The following is a 22,593-nucleotide window of genomic DNA, read 5'->3' as shown; positions in this document are numbered from 1 at the left end:
TGGAGCTCTTTTCTCATTCTGATGATTGCTCCCCAGAAGTTTCATCAGAATTGATAAGAAAACCCCAATTCTGCAGCCAAAAATAGACTGCAAATACTTCCCCCATTGACGTTAACGGAAAACTAATCAAACAAATCAAGATTTTTCCCAGAAAAACGAATGCAACGAATTTGGGTCCTGGCAAAATGAATAAGAATCAAAACACATTTTTTTCTTCTGCACATCCCTACTAATTATCAGAAGTGTATTCCATGCTAAGGATTTATTATGTTTCATGCCTAACATAAGAGATTATTTTGTTCTATGTGGTAAATCTAAAGGGCCAGATTTTAATACCTATGCATGTGCGTAGATTTGTGCGTGCAACCCGGCGCGCACAAATCTACACCCGATTTTATAACATATGCGCAGCCGCACGAATGTTATAAAATCTGGGATCAGCGCGTGCAAGGGGGTGCACACTTGTGCATCTTGCACGTGCCGAGCCCTAGGGGAGCCCCGATGGCTTTCCCTGTTCCCTCCGCCCCCCACCTTCCCCTCCCTTCCCCTACTTAACCCGCCCCCCCCCCATCCCTACCTAAACCCCCAACCTTTAATTCATAAGTTGTGCCTGCCTCTGGGCAGGCATAGGTCGCGTGCGCTGGCCAAGTGCCCACGCGTGATCCCCTGGCACAGCCGCTGTGCCGGAGGCCTCGGTCCTGCCCCCACCCCTTTCACAAAGCTCCGGGACATATGTGCATCCCGGGGCTTGCATGCGTCGCTGGGCCTATGCAAAATAGGCTTGGTGCGCGTAACCCCCCTATACGCATAGGGCTTTTAAAATCTGCCCCTATATGTCTAAAAATAAATTAATCGATTCTGAGGCAAACAGGTATCCTTTTCTGGGCCTTTTGTAGCACATTTAAGGGAGATACGGGGTACACTTCCATAGTGCTGCACACACACCCCTCTCCCCTCCAGAGACCAGGAGAAGCAAGACGGTGAGTAAATCGCAGGATACCTTTATCTTGCCTATAATGGGAGGAAATGTCCTATTGTGGATAGCAAAACTGGTTAAAAGACAGGAAACAGAGAGTAGGACTTAATTGTTGAAAATAAATAAACATTAACAGTTACCGCAGCTTAATAAATGATCCTCTTAGGCATCTAAAACCAGGCAATTGAAGTTCTAAATTTAGAGCTATAAGTTTTAGGCCCTAAATTTAGGGAAATTTTCAACTGAAAGCTAAGTTCTATATGTCTAAGTTCTTATGTTCTGAAAATATACTTAACTTTAGGCACTTAAGTGAAGCGCTGAGCATGCTGTTTTATTAGGACTATTACATTGAGATTTTATTAGTTTAGTCTTAGCAACAGGAATAAAAGTGAGTTTAATAGGTGGTCTTGGCCATTTTAATTAGAAAAGAAGTCTGTATTTTATTTTTTTTTAAGGTCTCTAAACTAGCATGTCATGTCTGATGATGAATCTTATTCTTGGGCTTTTTCTCAAATTGGATACATTGAGGAATGGAGTAACTCGTTAGGGTCCTTCTCATTGGTTTCTCTTATAGTGTCATCTGTAACAGTCCTTTGCATATTAGAGAAGTGTTTTAGAGGCATCAGATTATGGTACACACTGCCTTATTAATCAGGCAGTTTTGAGGCATGCTTCCTGCATAGATATTGTTATGAGATCATTGGAATAATATTAAATGCCCAGTCATTCACACTGGGAATCAAGCTTCATAAAAAGCTAGCATGTACAATCATAATCCAACTGACCTGGTACATCTGAACAGTTTGCGGTGCATTTTCTTGGAATTCTTCTAAAGCACTCATGTCTTGCACTGATATTTTATTGTGACTGAGGTTCTGAAAAAAGCCAATTTAGCAATAAAAAAGTTAGCTGTTTAATTTATAGATTATTTGTACCATTTTAAGATTAGTCATACAAAATATTTCTTAAAGAAAATATACATCCAAATCTTCTGTAATAGTAATTCAACTTACCTGCAATGGGTGTTCTCTAAGACATACAAGTGGGTCATTCTACCATGCACATCATGGACGGATTCTTCCAGAGCTTTCTGGAAAAGGCCTTTCACTAATTATGCACAGCAATTCCAGCTGTGACCCCACAGCTCCCTTCAGTTCCACAACAACTTAGACTACAAGGAGAACAACTCCAAGGAGGAATTTGGAAGAACTGTGTACCTGGTGAACTGCTGTCTTCAGAGAATACCTGATATTGTTCTCTGAAGAAAAGTAGGTTCACCAAGTCACTAAAGTAGGATTCCCTAGATAAGGGTTGTCTTCAAGGGAGAACAACAACAAATACCACTGAGCAGATTGTTTAAAAAAAAATCAATTTTATTGTATTTTTAAACAAAAGGAAAGACAACCCAAAATTATAAAATGGGACCTAAGTGGGATGCAATTGGGTTCTTTCTCTCAAAGGGGCTGTGAAGAAAGGACAGGCCCAACCTACTATCTTGGTAAACAGTAATGGTACATGAATATGTGGCTTGAACTTTATGTTATAACCTTGCAAATCTCCTCAATGAAGGTATATCTTGGAAGGATAACTAACATCATCATGACCCTAACATGGGCATAGCAGAAGAGATGCAATCTACTATCCAGTTAGAAATGGTGCATTTTACCACTGCACCCCCACACTTGATGGGGGTCAAAAAAAAAAATAAAAAGCTGGGTGGATTTTCTATGAGCTCTAGTTTGCTCCAGATCGGAGGCAATAGCTTTCTTTACAATCCAGGGAATTAAAAGCCTTCTCACCTTTATGGAGATGTGGCCTAGGGAAAAATGTTGGAAGGACATTTGACTAGTCAAGATGAAAATCAGATACCACCTCAAGCACGATAAAACCTAAAATATGGGGATATACATAGAACTGGTGATAGGCGAACTATAAATATTTTAAATAAATATAGTAGATAAGTTGAAAATGTCTGAAGCTCTGTGATTCTGCAGGCTGAAATAAATACCACTGAAAATAAGATCTTCCAGGTCATGTACTTGAGCTCACAAGAGTTCAGAGGTTCAAAAAAGGCCTTTAACAGCTGGATAAGAACCATGCTGGTGTTCTATGCCTCTTTGGGAGGCCAGATGTGAGGCTTCAATTGAAACAAGGCCCACATTATCCTGAGAAAGAGAAGCTGTACAGAAATGGGGTTTTCTTCTATATGATGGGAATAAGTGCCAACTGTATTGAGGCAATCCCTAACAGAACTGATTTGAGGTAACACTTTGAGAGATATAATAGGTATTCAAGTAATTCTTGTGTGGAAAAGAGATGGAATCTAGGGCTTGCCCTCACCCCAGATGACACATTTCCTCTATTTAAAATTATAATATCTGCAAGTGGGCTCCTTTTACAAGACAGGAGGATTTTAGACTTGTCCTCAGAGACACCAAGGAATTATATTACATCCTTCTCAATATCCAGGCCTTGAAAGCTAGAGGCTGGATGTTGGGATGATGTAATGTTCCTTGGTTCTATGCCATCAGTATTGGGCAAGTTGCTAACTTTATCAGTTTCCTTATAGACAAATTCCAAAAGGGAAAACAAGATCTGCCTCGGTAAAAAAGGAGCTATGAGAATTATAGTTCCATGATCTCTTCAGAGTTTTATCAAACTTTTGGCCAGCAGAGATGTGGGAAAATATGTCTACAGAAGTCCTTTTCCCCAGTGAAAAGAGAAAATGTCTGTAGCAGAGATTAGTAACTTCCTGTTTTAGCTGTCATGAAAAGTTCTATCTTAGGCATGTCCCACTCATGGTAAATTTCGGTTTGTCATACCCTCATCCAAGGGCCACTCGTGGGGGTGTAGGTGTTGACTGAGCCTGTCTGCCGGGGTATTGTCTTTTCCTGCCAGTTATGTGACTCTTAGGGTTTTCTCAAAAGAGATGGCCCTCATCTGCACCTTGATAATTTCTTGGCACAGAAGAATGGAGCCCATTCTTCCATTGCTCATTTAGGTAGAATATGGCATCCTGATTGCTTGGCTAGGAGAATTTTGAAGGTCACCTGATTTCAGAAAGCTTTAAAGCAACCTCTTCTCCTGGAGTGACCTGGGATCCTGAGTCCAAAGTCCTTTTTTGTGAACTCTTTAGCCCAGGTTGGAAGCATCTATAATTAAGAACATTTGATGACTAGAGATTTGGGACAGTAAACCCAGATGTTGTCCTGGAGACCCTGAATGGGCTTGTTCTACTGGGACTTTAGGATTCATTGGCGTGACTCATTTTGAGATAAAACAAAATAATGAAGGTACATGTAATTCCCTAAAGGATGTAAATACAAAAACAAAGAAAAAGGGAATTGCTACATCTAACCCAACAATAATACTTTATTCATACATTTGGTAATTGTTAATATTAATAAAAATCTTTAACAAATTTGATATCTATTGAAAATCCTCACTGCCGAAGCCCAATACATCACCACTACAAGTTCTGTTGGTTAAAAAAACAAATACACTCATCTACACGTGCACAAAGACACAAGAGCAATAAAATACAGTTGGTAAATATATAGTTACAATGTGTAAACAGATACAATGTATCTGACAAAGTACCCCAACAGAGGCCACTGTTTCACCAAGATGGCTTTCTCAGAAGGATCTGTAACCAAATCCTGGTTTCAAAACACCATTGATATTCTATGCCTGCCAATTGTCTTTTGCACCATCCCAAAAAGGAGCAGTCTGAAACACCACTAACAACCTAGCGCCGGCGGCTTGTCACATGTTCCTTAATTGTTTTCATCATCATAAGCTTGAAGAAAGGGAAAAGAAAAGACTAAAAGAAAAAACGAAAAAACGTTTTGATTAAACATGCAGTATCCATATGCTGCATGATTCTCCTTTTGTATATCTTTGGGTGGTGGCCAGAAAAGACAGATTTAAACACTATTTCTTCTCACCTTTGTCACATGCAAATAAATTTATTTATTTATTTAGAAATGTTTATATACCGCTTTTACAATATAAAAATTAATCAAAAGGGTTTACATACAGTACATACATAATAAAATACAAAGAAACCAGAGCAGTATAGTATGATAATTAGATAACAACAAAAACAACAATGGAAGGACAAAACTAATAAAAACTTAAATGAATATCCAGTCTTAGTATTCAGAATCCCAAACCACAAATATTGTTAAAAGAAGTAGCTGGAGAATGGGGGAGGATGATAGTTGAGGGTGATTAAGTATGTTCTGATGCAAAAGTCTCAAAAGCTAATTGAAATAGGTAAGTTTTTAATGATTTCTTGAATTGTTGCGAGTTTGAAATTTGACAAAGAGAATATGATAAGGAATTCCAAATATTTACACGGCTCAACCAGTACAAATGCCATTGTTATACCTCTCTGTGTTCACTAAGGAACAATAAATACATGACTGCTTGCTGAATCCCTCATATCCAGCCCACCGAGTCATCTCTAAAGACGAATTTCAGCAAAATAACATTGAGGGGGTACTTTGCCAGATACATTGTATCTGTTTACACATAGTAACTATATATTTGGACTACTGTATTTTATTGCACTTGTGTCTGTGTGCATGTGTAGATGACTGCATATGTTTTCTAACAAATAGAACTGTAGTGGTGATGTATTAGGCTTGGGTGGTAAGGATTTTCAGTAGATATCAAATTTGTTAAAGATTTGTATTAATGTTAATAACTACCCAATGTATTAATAAAATATTATTGCTGTGTTAGAGGTAGCAATTCTGTTTTTCTAAATTTTGAGATGTGCCGTGATAGTAATCTAAACCACTACTTTTTATCTGCTGTCATGTTTTATGGTTGATGGCTAAGGCTATGGGGTTTCCAATTGTTGTTCTCAGCAGTTCCCAGATGGTATAATCCAGAAAGGATTTACATCAATGAAATAGAAATACACTTCTCTGATATAAAAAATATTGTTTTATTCAAACAGGAATTTAATGGGTAGATTGTAAAAGGGCCAAACATGCGCCCATAAAATACTCCTCACATGCGTATGTCTGCAGCTTTACACACATATCTTGATAAGAGAGAGAAAGAGAGAGAGACTCTTTATAAGGCTCAGTCTGACTCTCAATATATGGACCATTGTAATTGATTTGATTCGAGGTGAGTTTTCGGCAGTTGGGTTAGGGCAGGTGTTAGACACATTCAGAGGTATTCACTGTAAAATTGACATCATTAAAGAATTTTAGATGTTATAAGTGATGAAAAGGAGTTGAAACCAGTTTCAGTACTTAGTAATTCTAAGGAGAAACAAAAGAGAGGAGTTTATGTAATATAAAGATTACTGATGAAAGGAGTTGAAACCAGTTTCAGTTATTCCTAGGAGAAACAAAAGAGAGGAGTTTATGTACTATAAAGATTACAGATGTTCTAGCGTTTGGCTTTTTTAAGAGTGATAACTTGAAGTTTGAAGAGTACAGGAGTAATAGTTTGTTAAATCCCATGAGAAAACTTTAATAGTGTTTTAAATGTTATAAGAAAGCTTTAATAAGAACTGAATAATATTTGATAAATACAGTAATCTCAAGTCTTTTGCCAGCTTAGAGACAGATTTGAAAAGCCTTATGCATGCAAAAACAGCCACATACGAGCGTAAGTGGGCTGCGCAGAAGCTATGTGATTTTTAAATAGCTGGAAGGGCACACATACATGAATGTGGGGCAGATTTTAATACCTGCGCACAACCCAGCGTGCACAAATCTATGCCCGATTTTAAACATGCACATGCAGCCACACGCATGTTATAAAATCCGGGGTCGGCGCACGCAAGGGGGTGCACACTTGTGCACCTTGCGCGCGCAGAGCCCTAGGGGAGCCCCGATGGCTTTCCCTGTTCCCTCCGAGGCCGCTCCGAAATACCCTAGACAAATGAGGATAACCAACACAAACCCCTATTACAAAATAAAGTTAAAACATAAACCTGATCAGTTTGCCACAGAATTCCCACAAGCACAAATGCTAAACAACTTAACAAAACCTAAACCTACTCCCCCCACAATAAAACAGACATTTTTCTCACCTGCTAGTATGTTGTAGCAAATGTGAAAATCAGAGTGAGGTCCCCTTAGATGGGGAAGGAATGAAAGCAAGAGGATACCACAAGGGAAGCAAGTCAGTGAACAAGCCTTTACTCACCAACCAGGAATGCCATGTCACCCCCCCCCCCCCAATCTCACACCATGTCCCATCTGGGTAACCAAAACTGTTGAATGCTATAAATAAACACTTTTTACCAGCAGCTAAAAAGAGAGAGATGTTAATGGGACATTCTAGGAAAATCCATTTACCAACAAGGCAATTCAGAAGGAGTCTCAGAGAACATTATTGATCCAGTAAGTTAAATATGTCACGACCTCTAATTTACACTCCAATGATTTCGTTTGTTTTGCATAATATTTTCCTACGGGCCGATACAGTAAAGTTCGCGGGAGAGGCCACTCTCCTGTGCGTGCGATTCAGTATTCAAATTAGGCCCGGCGGTAAAAAGAGGCGCTAGGGACACTAACGCGTCCCTAGCGCCTCTTTTTGGACAGGAGCGGCGTATGTCAGCGGGTTTGACAGCCGACGCTCAATTTTGCCGGCATCGGTTCTCGAGTCCGCTGACAGCCACGGGTTCGGAAACCGGACGCTGGCAAAATTGAGCGTCCGGTTTTCAACCCGCGAGCCGTGGGCAGACTTCAAATTTTTTTTTTTAAACTTTTGGTAACTTTCGGGACCTCCGACTTAATATCGCCATGATATTAAGTCGGAGGGTGCACAGAAAAGCAGTCTTTACTGCTTTTCTGTGCACTTTCCTGGTGCCTGGAGAAATTAGCGCCTATCTTTCGGTAGGCGCTAATTTCTGAAAGTAAAATGTGCGGCTTGGCTGCACATTTTCCTTTCTGAATCGTGCGGGAATACCTAATAGGGCCATCAACATGCATTTGCATGTTGTGGGCGCTATTAGGTTCGGGGGGGGGGTTGGACACAGGTTTTCGACCCCTTACTGAATAAGGGGTAACGCTAGCGCATCGAAAACGCGTGTTCAATCGCGGGTTAACAGTGCATGTCCAATTGCGGGTTAACAGTGCGCTCTGCCGGAGCGCACTGTACTGTATCGGCCTGCTAATTTGTTGGCATTATAATTTTATCTCAAATATGCTAATGAGAGTAAATTCTTGTAAGTCGTGTTTTCTTGTAAATTGAGCTAGAAGACAAAAATGAAGCACAGTTTTGAATGGTAACTTTTGTTTTTGACTTATTACATATATTCTAGCATGTCAGCATATGTGCTGGCATTTTAGTAACCTTAGGCCTAGATTCATCAAAATGGATAAATTTCACATGAATAATGCCCACAATAAGGAAAATGGGCATGGCTATGTTATTTTATCACAACTGTTTATCACACCCCACGCTATTTTTTACTTCATGACCAGCGAAGTGCTCAGACAGGCATTTTCTTATTTTGGGCTGCACTTCGCTGGTCTCGAAGTAAAAATAGCGTGGGGTGCGATAAATTTAACACGCATTGCAATAAAATAACATAGCCAAGTCCCTTTTCTTTATTGCGGGCGTTATTCATGTGAAATTTATCGCATTTTGATGAATCTAGGCCTAAGGTTGCTAAAATGCCAGCTAGGGTGAGAAAACATTGTAGAAATCTCATCTGTGTGTGACTTTCCTCACTCAAAATCACATCAAATCTTCACTGATATGTACTGTGCTGTTTCTACGTCTCACTGTGCATTTAAAACTGGCCCCAAAACCCTAGACCACCACCAAAACCTCACCTTGAGTTACTAGCTTGTCCTCCTATAGTGGTATAAATAGTTGACTACTATGTGTGCCACCCCAGAGGCTCTCTCTCTCTCCACTCCACTCTTCTCCCCGCCCAGTATTTATTGCAAATTCCATTCCGGGCATATCGCACAGCTTAAAGCTTGGAAAAAAGGTGTAATTATTTCAGGCATTAAAATCGTGCATTACGCTATTGCACGCTGTGTTAATGCCCCTCATTTTCATAGAACCCGCCTAAATCTCTTCCCTTTGAATACGTTTAAAAATTTCTATTCGCGTCATGCGACGTGATAAATATTGCATGTGTTAAGGCATTATCAAGGGCATTAGAGCTCTAATGCCCGTGATAATGGCCTAATGTATTTTGATGAAATACCCTATTAGATAGTTTTGCAAGTCTGATTAGTGCTATTTCAGAGTGCAGTAATAATATTTTATTTAACTAGTCTGGCTTCATAGAAAAATCCTTTCAAGGCACCACTATATTCCCATGTATAGTCTATTTTCTAGATCTTAAAATAAATGGAGAATTGTAGACATAGTGCAAAAGAAATTACCTCTTGCTTTAATTGTTGCAAAACTTCTAGGTAGAATTTGAAGAAGAAGCTGATGGTTAGAGTTTTTCGGTATTCCACCATCCCACCTGGAGCTGAGCCTGGGAGCAAAACTTCATCAAGGATTTGCCTGCAGGCTTCATTCAGCATCTCCTCACTCCAATGCCTATAAGGAGATGTACATTTTAATACAGACAGTTAAATCCTACATCAAAACTGAAACCAAAAAATGAAATAGAATATAAACAGAAATACATTTTTGCTGAGGTCTTCAGATTCAGAAAATATAACAGTTATAGGTTACAGCACAAATATTTGTAATAATGATAATGTTGCGCCCGGTCTCAGACGGCTGCAACCTTTGCTGCTCACCTCATTTTGCCCAGTAGCCTCGATTCTGGCTAAGATGACCGTCTCTGTCTCTGCACGCCAACCTCCTTGGCATTCCCGGGATGGCGAGGGAGATCCTGGTCGCCATCTTGAACTAGGAGTGACCTAGGGCACGCACGTGCCTTCCTCCTTCTTGTGTATGTCATGGCGGGAACCTCGGGGGCGGCCCTTCCACATGACATTACTGCCTAGGTGTATTTAAGCTAACCGGACTTTCCTACCTACAAGTTAGCAAGGATTCCATCTTGCTATTCCTTCTCTGAGACGCTTCGCATCACTGTACCAGCGTTCCTGGCTGAGTGACTCAGGTACCCGCTCCTAGAGAGCCTTGTTGCACTCTGGGCTATCCGCTCCTGGGAGAGCCTCTCCTGCCTGTCTCACCTTCTTCAGCTGAGTTCTCTTGCTTCGGATCTCCGCTGCTGCTACTATGTATTCTCTACTGCATGGTGACTTCAAGACCTGTTCTTCATTACCTCATCTATCCTGCTGTGTGGGATCCTTGGGTTACCCCTCTCTGTGGACCACTACTGGATCCACGATGTCTTGTGCCAATTGCCAACACCTATCTCTGGCTTACTCCGTGCTGCGGACCACTACCAGAGAAACAACGCACAAGCTATATCTGAAGCAAGTACTTTCCAGGTTACCCCGCCTTGCGGACCACTACCGGATTTACGCTGTCTTGTATCAGTTATTCACATCTGCCTCTGGCCTACCCCGTACGACGGATCACTACCAGAGCTACCATGCACAAGTCTATCAAGAAACAAGGATTCCCCGGGTTACCCCGCTCTGCGGATCACTACCGGAGGATCCATCCCAGGTCTTCTAATTCCAGGACTGAGTTTACAACCCGCTCCTCAGGTTTCTCTTTGCTGTATAATAAATATTCTCTGACGCCTGTGTCCATCACTACTGAGACCCCGCCTGTCATGGAGAGTCCCCACAGGGCTCCTCCCTGTGGGTGGAGTCAGCTCTCTCCATGACCCAAGGGCCACAAACCAAGTTAAAACATAACAGATAAAATGCGTCATACCATCCTTTCAGCCCCTGGCAGGTTTTCTTCATGCACAATGTGGTGGGGCCAACACCTCCAAAGGAAATGCTGATATCCTGAATGATGTCTGTGCCCTCTTTGAAGAGGACTCTCATTCCAGAGTTAACAATGGGTAAAGCATTTGTACGACGCTGGGCCTGTCTGAATGCGTACACATACTCCCACTGATAATCATAAAACAAAATAAGGATATAAATACATTTAAAGATACAAAAACATTTTGTGAGTATTTTTCAAAGGTACTTATATGCATAAATCCTGGGGTTTTTTTGCATATAAGTAACTTTTTGAGAATAGCCATGGCAGGATTTTACATAACATGATTTCATGTGTATTTTTATGTACATACTAAATAGGCATTCCAGGGGGTAGAGTTGGATCAGAATCGTGATTTATGCACATACTTTGATTTTCAAAGTATTCACAAACTCCTCACGCACAAAGTTATAACTTTTCTCAAGCAGGTGTAACTTTCTGAATGTATGATTCATGAGGTCCAGGCTCACATGTGGATTTTCAAAGCTGATTTATGCACAGAAATCTATTTTTAAAATTCTGGTTAAAGTATGCAGGTAAATTGTATCCACAGACTTTAGCCTATGCAGGCTATTAGAAAACTATCCTCTTTAAGATAAGGTTTTATAATTTGCCACACTAAAATATCTATATTCTGAAGCTTTCAGTTCTATACTATTATTTTGGAAACATACCCAACTGCTTTCGGTATTGTATGATCTTAAAATTTTAGTCTGGTAGGGTCTGATTCATCAGCTGGACCAACACTTGAGTAGGAGAGGGGTGGGTAGTTATTCCTAGCATTTTCTGATACACATGACAATACCAGAGAATGACATGTAGGACATGCTTCTTATCTGGAGGTACTCATGGTCCAGAGCACAGTTATGTATGAAAGGGAGATTTTCTTGACTTCTACAGATCTCACCTGCTTGCAGCACTAATGGGTCTCTTCCAGTTTACTAAATCTCTGTGAGGTTGAATCCTGGAATGAACCAACAACTACTTGCACTACAAACAGGAGAGGTCCATGGTGATTTAGAGGAATTCATTTACTTGCATGATAATACCGCAGAGTATGCTGAGCTGTAGGTAAGCAGCATTTTTTGGGGGGGCATCATGATGTATAGCCATTGCATGTTATCTGCATCATTCAGAATTTTCAGGCTGTGTTATCCTGAACACATTACTCTGCCTTCGCCACTTCTTTGCCCTAATCTTTGTCGTCTACTAGGTATTTGCATTTGTTTGAAATAAATGGGTAAAATGCAACAAATAAGTCCATTTTTGTTTCATTTATGGACCCCTGAAATGATTGGAGAGTGCCCACATATTTAAATTAAAATTTTCATCTCATTCTTTTATTTTTCCCATTGTAGTCTATGGCTGTGCCAAGAAAACAAACTGGTAACTCTTGCATGTGTGACATCACAGCTTCCTGAGAACCAAGGCAGGACAAGTTGTCAAGGAAACCATATGGAGGACAAATCACAGTGAAACATCTTTTTAACTAGAATATATAGCTGCCATCTGGATCAAGTGACACTGATGTCCTCCCAATGAAAGATATGAACATGTGCAAGAAACTCTCTATTTGTTCTCTGGCAGTTTGCAAAGAAGCATCTCTTTTCCATAAGCTCTCTCAGAATTTAAGAAATGCTTTAAAAATGTAGACTTTGGCACTAGTAAAGGGTATTTTATGATCTTCCCTGCTGCAATGAGTGGTCTGGTCTCTCTCACTCATTGTGACAGAAGAAAGACAGAGGCACTACTTTGTGTGTTCAGTGGGGGCAAAGTAGAAGTGAAGTGGAGTGGAGACTGAAGCAGTGCCAATGATTTTTTTTTTCTCTGTCTGACATAGCATAGTGCAGTGAGCTTAGCAAACAGACTGAAGTAAAGAGCCTTGTTAAGCTTCCAGCCTTCTTTGTTCTAACAGTTTTTTGTGTGTGCAAAAGGAGTCAGTAGGTAGTGCACACATACATACACTATATATGTGTCTCTGTGTGAGAGAGACAGACATTTTTGCAATCACTAGAATGGTACTGCGAGTGGTGGTACTGTACCAGTAAATTCTTTTGTGATATCTAAACCCAAATATGCAAATTCTATCATGACACTGTGGCAAAAGAGTAGAGGAGAGAATGGGAGGGGTTGAGGATTTGCTACAGAGACAGTTCAGCTTAGTAGTTCCAATGAGAAAAAAGACAGTCCTACTCATAAGTTTAAAATAGACATTTTTAACCACAGAATGCCAGCAATGGAAGCCAGATGAAATGGAAATTTGGCAAGCATGTGTCACCACCAACTGTTCTCCCTCTTGTTTTGTAGCAGGGGCATAAGATGGGAAAGTCATCTGAAGCTGGCATTGGCAGAGCAGTGGCATGGACAGGGGTAACAGAAAGACAACATCCCAAAACAGCAGCATGATCCTTTATGAGTACTGCTTCTGAGACAATGGAGACACTATTTTCAATAACTGGTTTTGAGGAAGAATCTTGTCTTGGATTCCTTGAATCAGAAATTGAAGAGTTAGTAGCTGAAGAAAAATTGGAAGATTTAGTCAGTAGTAGTAGTGTCTATGTCTCCAGTAGATGATGGGGGACATAGATGATACTGATGATATGGATAGCAAACCCCAGGAAGACTAGGAAGTTCAGGTAGAGAGCTTGAGTGATGTCCCTGGCCTTTATTCTCATGGTCTACCCTCAACTGCAACTCCAATGCCAGCAGAAGCCCCCAAGGATGCAGAGAAGACAATGTGCAAGACATCTCTGGTCTGGAATCTGCAGTGGCAAACCACCATAGAGGAAATGGGGTGGTGTTCTGTATCTCTGTCCTGGGGCAAGGGGCAGGCAGCATCAAAAGTAGTGATGAGGTGCATTGGGTTAATAATTGCTCTGGATGATCAGTCCCTATAGGTATTGGAAAACATAGGCTTTAAGCATATGTTGCATATGTTAGCTCCCAATTACAAAGTGCCCTCCAGGATTACATTTAGTAGGCAGATTATCCATACCCCATACAACCAATGCCATAGTCATATCCAGTACAGCTGCCTAAAGCAAAGGGGAGTAGCATGCATTCCATCAGGAATATTTGAACCAGCATGAACACTACTGTAGCACTTGATAGAGATGTACAGGAAAATAGCAAGGTATTTCCATTGAAGGGTGAAGGGGGGCAGTTTCTCCATGAGAAGCAGAAAATTTAGAATGGCTCATAAGCATCTGGTTCAAGATTTTGGTACCCACTGGAATTCCACATACATGATGCAGTAGAGGTTAGTGGAGTAGCATACACCCCTTCATGATCTGTTTTATGGAAACAGAGATAGGTGTGGATTGCCCCATGGGGCAACATGATTGGGTAGTGATTAGGCAGCTGATACAAATCCTGAAGACCTTCAAGGATGCCATGGAGTATCTGAGTTCCAAAAGCACCACCCTCTGCGAGGTCATCCCTATAGTAAATATTATGGAGAAAAAGAGAGTTTCCATGAGCAAGAGGGAATAAAAGCAGAAGTGTTGCAGTTTGTAGACTCCTTGCAGCACCAGTTGCAAATATAACTGAAACCTCTGAAAGAAAACAAGACATACATGCTTGTCATACATTGTGATCCACAATGAAAGGGAGTCCTGCCATCCAGTTCTAGTTTCTCACTTACATTAAGGAGAATCTGGCAGGTAGGGTGTGTGAACACAAGACCAAAGGCAGAGGCACAGTGGGGATGTAGCACAGGAAAGAGTGGCTCCCACAGAGAGTAATGCAAGCACAAGCTGTACCCCATCAGCTAGCATATCCTCCCCCATCTGGTCTTTTTGAAAATCAATATGCTTTTGCTGGACTTTCCAGAATTTCCAAGTATGTGACAAGATGACTGAAAGCACCTTGGAGATCTTGCTGCCACTCTACCTAGCTGCCATGCCGCCAAATATACCACCTTGGGGAATTTGAAATCTTTGTGCAATTTGTGTTTGGTCACACTTCATGCCATGGGGGTTTTGACATCTTTGTGCTGTTTGTGATTTTCAATACTCTATACCTTGAGGGTTTTGATACCTATGTGCTGCTTACAATTCCCTGCAATATACACCTTGGGAATTTTGATGACTTTGTGCTGTTTGTGAATTCATAGATTCTACATTTTGTGGGTTTTGATACCTTTGTGCTGATCATGATTTGCTGTACTCTGCCTTGAGGGTTTTCATGCCATTCTGTTTGCAATTTCCCATACTCTACACTTTGGGACATTAATGTCTTTGTGCTAATTTTTATGCCCTCACTATATAGCTTGGGGTGCTTGCTGCCATGCTCCTGATGCTATTTCTTAGAGCTCTTTCTGCCTCTCTTACTTCCTGCCATGCATCTGATATACCATCTTGTAAGTCTTGCTGCCACGCTGCCTATCTGCCATGCCCTGATGCACCACCTTGGGGGTTTTGCTAGCATTTTCTGATACTGATGACAATATCAGAGAATGCCATGTAGGCCACTCTATCTTGTTGCCATTCTCCTGATAAACCAGTTTGGGATTCTTGCTGTCATTCAGCCTTGCTGCCATACCCCAGACTCTACATCTTGGGATGTTCTTCCCACTTGGAATGGCTGCTTTGTACCTCTCAGTTCTTTGGGGCCTTCATGCCATTCTTTGTGCTGATTTGTCCCTCTGCCAGTGCCTGTGGATTTTTCTGAACCTTTGCTGCTTTGTTCTCCTTCATGGTGCCTTAGGATGTTCATGCCACTCTTTGTGCTGTTTTGTCCCTTTCGTGCTGACTTTAGAGGTTCAGGCCACTGTTATCAGTGCTCTCTTTGAAAGCCTTGGGGTATTCTTGACATTCTTTCTGCTACTTTGATCATCTGTCGGTTATTTGGAGAAATTCTGCCACTACTGGTATCCTTTTCCTGCTTTACTGTGCCTTGGGCTATTCATACCACTTTACCACAGTCTTGATACCTTGGAATTCTCTTACCCCTTCTGATGTTATCTACCCTCAGGTTTCATGAGAACTGATTAGAAAACCCCAATTCTGAAGCTCAAAATAGGCTGCATTGCTTCCCCAATGACTTTAATAGGAAACAAATGAAACAAACAAATAAACAATTTTTTTTCATTTGAAACTAATGAACAAATGGAGTGACCTATGAAACAAATGAATGAACCAAAAGTAAGATTTTTCCTCTGCACATCCCTAGTGACTACCTCCTTTCTAAACAGCTGATAGTAATGAAGTCAGGACCTCTTTAAGTATGTTCAGGATGTGGGGAGGGGTGAAGGAAGGCACTTGATATTCTGATCACAAAAAGGTTAAAAGAAGGAAATAGAGAGCATCGTGTGAGTATTTAGATTGTAGATGGCCTACAATGGCCTAAATATAAACTATGATTATTATTATAAAAAAATAAGCTGAGTAACCACTCAAGGTGCCACTTTGCCAACAGAATAAGCTAGAGGTATGAGATTGATTTGTTTGTTTCTTCTCATACTATGTGCTTGGGTACTCTTTTGTTTGACAAATAGGACACTTAGCTTAAGACATTAATTCCTTGGGGTTTTTTTTTTTAATATGTTGTGGTAGATTTTCTGTGTATGAGGCCACTCACAGTAAAAAAAAAAAAACCCAACACTCTTGATTGTTGCTGCTTTAATGTTTTCAAAACAAAAAAACAAAAGAATGTTGAGCACAAGAAATTTGGGTATAATACTGCTGTGATGACATTGTGATCACTGGTGTGAGTAAATTATATAATTCATTCCAAACAAGACAAAGAAATTTTACCTTCCTAGAATATGGAATCTGGACAGAGAGTAAGATCTCATCCGATTTTAGGGCTGACTGTCCAAGGCCATCAAAAAATGTTTCATTTAGAGGAATCTGCCGGGTTCCTTCTGTTGAAAAAGATTATAGTTTTTTAAAAGATGAATACTGTGACGTGTTGTGTGCTATTATATCTTATTTAATCTGGGGTTCAGGTCTGTTCTTGCAAAATATTCCTTGGATACCCAAATGACAATGTAATTTTATTGTATTACTATTATACAGATAATAGACGAAGTTGTACATATAAGCCATAAAAATATTATATTTTTCACCACCACAGTTTTACCCATGTGACATGGTTTGTTTAGTTCATTTTACTGTAAATGACGTGAGTTCATTTAAGTAAGTCATTCAGCTCTCCTTACGAAATGTAACAAGAGCACCGTGTGACCTAGTCCTGCACATTCCTTTCTCTTGACATATTTCATCCCAACATTCATCTGCATAGCCTGCATAATAGCTATGTAGCTGGTACTTAATATTTGCCATTTAGCATGGGCTAAATGGATTCTTTTCTTAGCAGATTGTAAGATGTTGATTTTGGCCTCCAATAGAGGATTCATTCTGTTCTTTAGCCTTTATACAAATGGTACTCTCAATGGTATTCTCAAGGGCTTTCAGTTTAGTTTTGAGGTAGCAATATTACAGAAGTGTTAGAACAGACAGGATGTTTGTTCATTTTCAACAGGCATTTTCCCCTCTGCCCTGCTCCTGTATGCTAAAGATGCACTCTTCCCAACAGGTTTAGTTCCAGTTTGGGGAAGCAGGGCCAAGGGCACTGGGGACATCATTTACTGGGATGGGGGGGAGGGCAGAAAAGGTTCCATCGCAGACCAGCCCATGTGGTTATGTCCACCACCATGTCCACCACCATGTCTGACCACCGTGCCAAAATGTGGGATTTGTCGCTCCCACTGAAGTATGGCTAAAGGCTAATCAGGGATATCATTCCCAAAATAAGAGTCTACTGCAGGTATGGATTTGTCAGTAGGCACACTTGGCCTGTGCCTAGGGCAGCAAAACTCTAGTGGACAGCAGGATATTTGCTGCCTTCCAGCTGTGCTGAATTTCACTCAGCAGAAAACAGCCCACTGCTGCTTGATCCAGCCTCTCTTTTCCTTCCCCTCCCAGCCAGTGTGCAGAAAATAGGAAGGGGGGGGGGGGGGTGAGGCTGGAGAGGACAGAGCAGAGCAAAGAAAATCTGCTTTTCTCCCTAATCTAGCCTTTCCCCTCCTGTTGTGTCACTGCTATTGCTTTCCTTCTCTAGCTGGCCTAGATCATCGACAGTAAAGAATGTATGAGCTGGGCATGAGAAGGGCATCGTGGGGTTGGGAATGAGGTGAAGAGAAGGGGATGGAATGACAGGGAATACTGTGGTGGGGAGGAATGGCTGAGAAAAGAGAGAGATCATGGGAGGGGGATCAGCTGAGGGTAAGGAGGGATTAAAGAGCAAAGGGGGATCATTTTATGGAGGTTAGAAAGAAGGAAGAAAGGGATCATTAGGGGTGGAAGAAGGGCTAAGGGATGAGAAAGAATTGACTGGGAGGCATGTGTCTGTATGTAAGAGAGAGGGGAACCAGGGAGCTGGAGAATGTGTCTTGACAGAGAAAGGATTGGTTCAGGTGAGTGTGTATATGTCAAATTGGATGGGAGGTTACAGAGGGGTTGGGGATGCAAGAAGGAACTAGATTGTGGCCGGGTAGGGATACCTCTCTTCCCCTACCACAATTCTGTTCTTCCCTCCTCTAGTCCCAGTTCCTCTATCCTTTGATCCCCCTCTTACTCTTTCCTGCTCTTCCTCAATCCCAGAAACTCCCTCCCTCTCCCTCCTCTTTCCCATCCAAGATTCCTGATCCTGCCCCATCCTATCTCTCCTCTTTCTTGATCTTCTCCATCCCGTCTTCTTGCTTCATGCTGCATCCCACATGCTGCATCCCACATCATTCTCTTCACCCTATTCCTGTCCTCTTCCCTCTCCTTTCACCATCCCTAGGCCTCTCATTCTCTCCTTTTACTCTCCACCTCCTCAAGATCTCCTCCCTGTGCTGATATTTGTGATCCCTTTTTCTCCCCCAGTAAAAACAAAATAATGTATACAGACACAAGCAAGACTGGAAAACTACTTAATTTTTATAATGTAATATAAAAGCTGGAATTGTTGCCAAAGTGCTTCAGAATTTTCTAATTCTTGCTGCAGAATCTATACCAGAGTTTATCCAGGAACTGGTGGGGATACCTCTTAGACTTACTCTCAGTTGTATGACCTTCTTTGGGGGGGAGGGAGGGTGGGGGGCAGGAATGATAGCATCAACAGAGCATAGGGTTGGTAAAATCTAAATCCATCACTGGTCTACTGGTCCACTGGATTACAGGCAGCTTCCCCTGAGGCTAGGGCTTATAAGAACATAAGAAAGGCCAAGCTGGGTCAGACCAAGGTCCATCGAGCCCAGCATCCTGTCTCCAACAGTGGCCAGTCCAGGTCGCAAGTACCCAGCAGATCCCAGATTCCTGTTGCTCATTCCCAGGGATAGCAATAGCTTAAGTCTGCCTGGCTAATAATGTGTTATGGACATCTCCTCCAGGAACTTGTCCAAACCTCTTTTAAACCCCGCTATGCTGGTCACCTTGATCACATCCTCTGGCAACAGATTCCACAGCCTGACTGTGTGCTGAGTGAAAAAGCACTTTCTACCATCTGTTTTAAACCTAGTGGTTGTCAGTTCCACAGAGTGTCCCGTTGTTTTAGTTTTGTTTGAAAGGGTAAACAACCATCCTTTATTTACCCATTGCACCCCACTCATGATTTTATAAACATCTATCATGTCCCCTCTCAGCCTGTTTCTTTCCAAGCTAAAGAGACATACCCTGTGTAGCCTCTTATCACAGAGCACATGTTCCATCCCACCTTCCTCTGCACCATTTCTAGTTCTGCTATGTCTTTCTTGAGATAGGGTAACCACAACTGCATACTGTACTCAAGGTGTGATAGCACCATGGCTTGATACAGATGCAATATAATATTTTCTATTTTATTCTCCATTCCTTTTTGGATCATTTCTAATGATCTATTTGCTTTTTTTTTTTTAACTACTGCCACACACCGAGCAGAGGATTTCAACATATTGTCCACAAGGACACTAAGGTCCAATTCAGAACCCAGCATCGCGTACCTGTGGTTGGGATCATTTTTCCCTATGTGCAACACTTTGCAATTTTCCACATTAAATTTAATCTGCCATTCAGTGGCCCAGGTTCCCAGTCTCACAAGGTCCATCTGCAGTTACTCACAATCTGCTGCTTTTTTAACAACTTTGAATAATTTTGTGTCATCTACAAATCTGATCCTCAATCACTAACTATTCCCTTTTCCAGATAATGTATAAATATGTTAAACAGCACAGGTCCCAGTACTGATTCCTGTGGTTCTCTACTAACCACTTTTCTCTATTTGGAAAACTGATCATTTTGGTCCTACCCTCTTTTCCAGCCTTTTCACCAGTTACCAATCTAGTTCTTACCCCATGACTGTAATTTCTTGAGGAATCTCTCATGGGGACTTTGCCAAATGCCTTCTGAAAATCCAAATACACTATATAAACTGGCTCACCTTTATCTACATGTTTATTTACACCTTTAAAAACAAATCTAATAGATTGGCAAGACAAGACTTTACTCTGCAAGAAAGGCATTCATTTCTGTGGTGACTTTTCTGGTCTTCACTCACCTCAGCACCTCCCCAAGTCACTGACCACAAGGCCCAATTATTAGGGAACAAGCTAAACTCTTTTTAATTCTTTAACACTTACAGCCCCCCTGTGCTTCGGTCCTGATACAGACTTGCTTTATTAAATTACAAACACAAGCCATAATGCATTGAGATGAGTGTGTTAAAAAAAAACAACAAAAAACCAACACATCCATTAGGAGGTAACGGATGTGTAAACTGAGATAATTCTGAAGGAAAGCCTCATTAGAACCAGACTTACAAGACAAGTTTTCCTTGTGTCCTAGCATTAACCAATCACATATTAATAGTGTGGCTTGCACAGCTGTGTTGAGTTAAGTTGCAAGGTTTATCTTATTCGGTAACTACCTAACACCACATTAGCATGTCACGTCACAATGTTCAGATGTCCGCTTTGGGTACCCTGCATGCACAGAGGGGGACCATTTCATTTCTTATATGTATAACTAAAAAGTGAGGAACCAGTTGTTGAGTTCAGAAGATTGACTGGTCATGAGAGCACAGCTCAACTAACTTTGGTTTCTGAAGGACACCTCACATGACATTCCAGGACCTTTATAGGAAATGAAGAACAAGTGCCAAAATCAACAGGAGAAAGACATGAAACAGGACAGTGCCCTCCATCAGCTGTCAAACATGAAGAATCATGGCATGATGCTCCCTCCTGCCAGCTGAGACAAGATCACAGGAAGCGCTGAACATGGATGGGCCTTCCCTGCTACTGAAGTACCATCTGTTGGGCTAACAGCCCTGCCCACGGGACTGCTGGCTCTGGGGTGTATCAGAGACTCCCCCCATGCCACTGGACTCCCAGCCGCTGTATCTATGGTTGACAGAATAGATTCAGCCAGCATTTGAGGAGAAGGCCCGTTCACCTCTTCACCTTGGAACTTATCATCCCCAGCTTAGGTTCCTAAACTCATCTGCCTCATCGCCCCAGCTTACTTTTTTGCTATTTTGCTCCTGATCCCCTAAAAATTGTTACAACCCGTCTTCCTTCCACACCCCTTTTCTTTCAGACAACTCCTCCCTCTCCATGAGTTACCAATTTGTTCAAGTCCCCTTATTTACCAGTTTGTTTAAGTTGCGCCCAAGTTATCTCCTCCCTTGTTCTCTGTAAGACAACTTTGGTTACTGTCAATGTTTTTGGTTGTAATGTAAACCGGAATGATAATTAACTCTGTTAATTGAACTTCGGTATAAAAAAGTTATAAATAAATAAATAAATAGAAATGGGGGATAGGGGGATCATCCTGAATTCACATCGGGCTCCTGATTCTTCACAGAGCCACTAGCAGCAGCTCTCATTCCCACTATCCTGTAGAAGTCTCAGACTTTAGAAACTTCTGAGGGTTCTTGGTGCACCCCCTAATAGACAAGATCACGTCTTGTCCCATGGCAAGGGTGCCTGGATCATTTCCCTGGTTTAGGGGAATTAATTTAGTTAACTATAAGGCAAAGGGTCCTCACATTTATCTAAACAGATTGTATATTTAAGAAATTCTGGGGTTGTCTATCTTTTTTTGCATTGACTAATTTGATATTTCTTTGTCACACATGGTCCTTCATGCTCACAAAGTCCAGTACCTGTGTTACTACAGAGATGAGGCCCAGTCTATCAATATAATGCAAGAAGCCATTATTCCCCAGCAGAGCTAGGTTCAAAATCGTTTTGGATTTCAGTGTCATGACTTCTTGAAGTTTTTTCCTTGAACTTGTCCCTAGCTTTCTGAAAGGGGTAATTGTTTTTTGGTATGTCACTAAAGTATATCTTTCACAATGGAAAGGATTTGGGTTCAGATTGATCATAATTTTCTTCCATAAATACATATGTAAGAAAAATATTGTACTATATAAGAAAAAGTTAAATCACAAGCAGATTGTGAGAAATTGCTGTTGCGAGTGCGGCCGACGGCTGGTGTTGAGAGCATGGAGGTGCGGTCACTAGCTCATAGGAGAGAATGAGCCCCTGAACCATGCACGACTCAGGGAGGAGCCCCAAGGTACACTGTAGGAAGTGAGGGCACGCAAGCACGGGCGGAACAGGAACAAGGCAGGACTGGAACTAAGGCAAGGAACTTCGGAACAGGAACATGACAGGGTCAGCCCTCTGCTGGAGCTACACGCACCAATGAGACCCAGTAACGCATTGCTGGTCTTGGGAGCAGCCCTCCGGCCACTCGGAAGCCCTTCCAGATCCGCTGCTTGGGAACGAA

The 22,593-nt window shown here is 41.5% G+C and overlaps 1 protein-coding gene across 5 annotated transcripts in view; it reads right to left on the bottom strand.

Moving 5' to 3' along the window:
• The window catches only part of LOC115093864 (aldehyde oxidase-like), a 241,379-nt gene that overhangs the window by 129,595 nt on the left and 89,191 nt on the right, over positions 1-22,593 (bottom strand). For 4 of the 5 annotated variants that reach the window (XR_003857428.1, XM_029606215.1, XM_029606213.1 and 1 more), the window contains exons 13-16: positions 16,591-16,700; positions 10,778-10,962; positions 9,355-9,517; positions 1,762-1,851 (exon numbers count right to left, since the gene is read on the bottom strand). Coding sequence is in view for 4 of the 5 variants with exons in the window: in XM_029606215.1 (XP_029462075.1) it covers positions 1,762-1,851; positions 9,355-9,517; positions 10,778-10,962; positions 16,591-16,700 (548 nt within the window). In the remaining variant the exon portion in view is untranslated. The remainder of the gene's footprint in view (positions 1-1,761; positions 1,852-9,354; positions 9,518-10,777; positions 10,963-16,590; positions 16,701-22,593) is intronic. The other variant, XM_029606214.1, reaches the window with a different exon arrangement.

The sequence above is a fragment of the Rhinatrema bivittatum genome, chromosome 6 (assembly GCF_901001135.1).
Source record: "Rhinatrema bivittatum chromosome 6, aRhiBiv1.1, whole genome shotgun sequence".
NCBI lineage: Eukaryota > Metazoa > Chordata > Amphibia > Gymnophiona > Rhinatrematidae > Rhinatrema > Rhinatrema bivittatum.
This window is presented reverse-complemented; position numbering and strand designations above follow the sequence as displayed.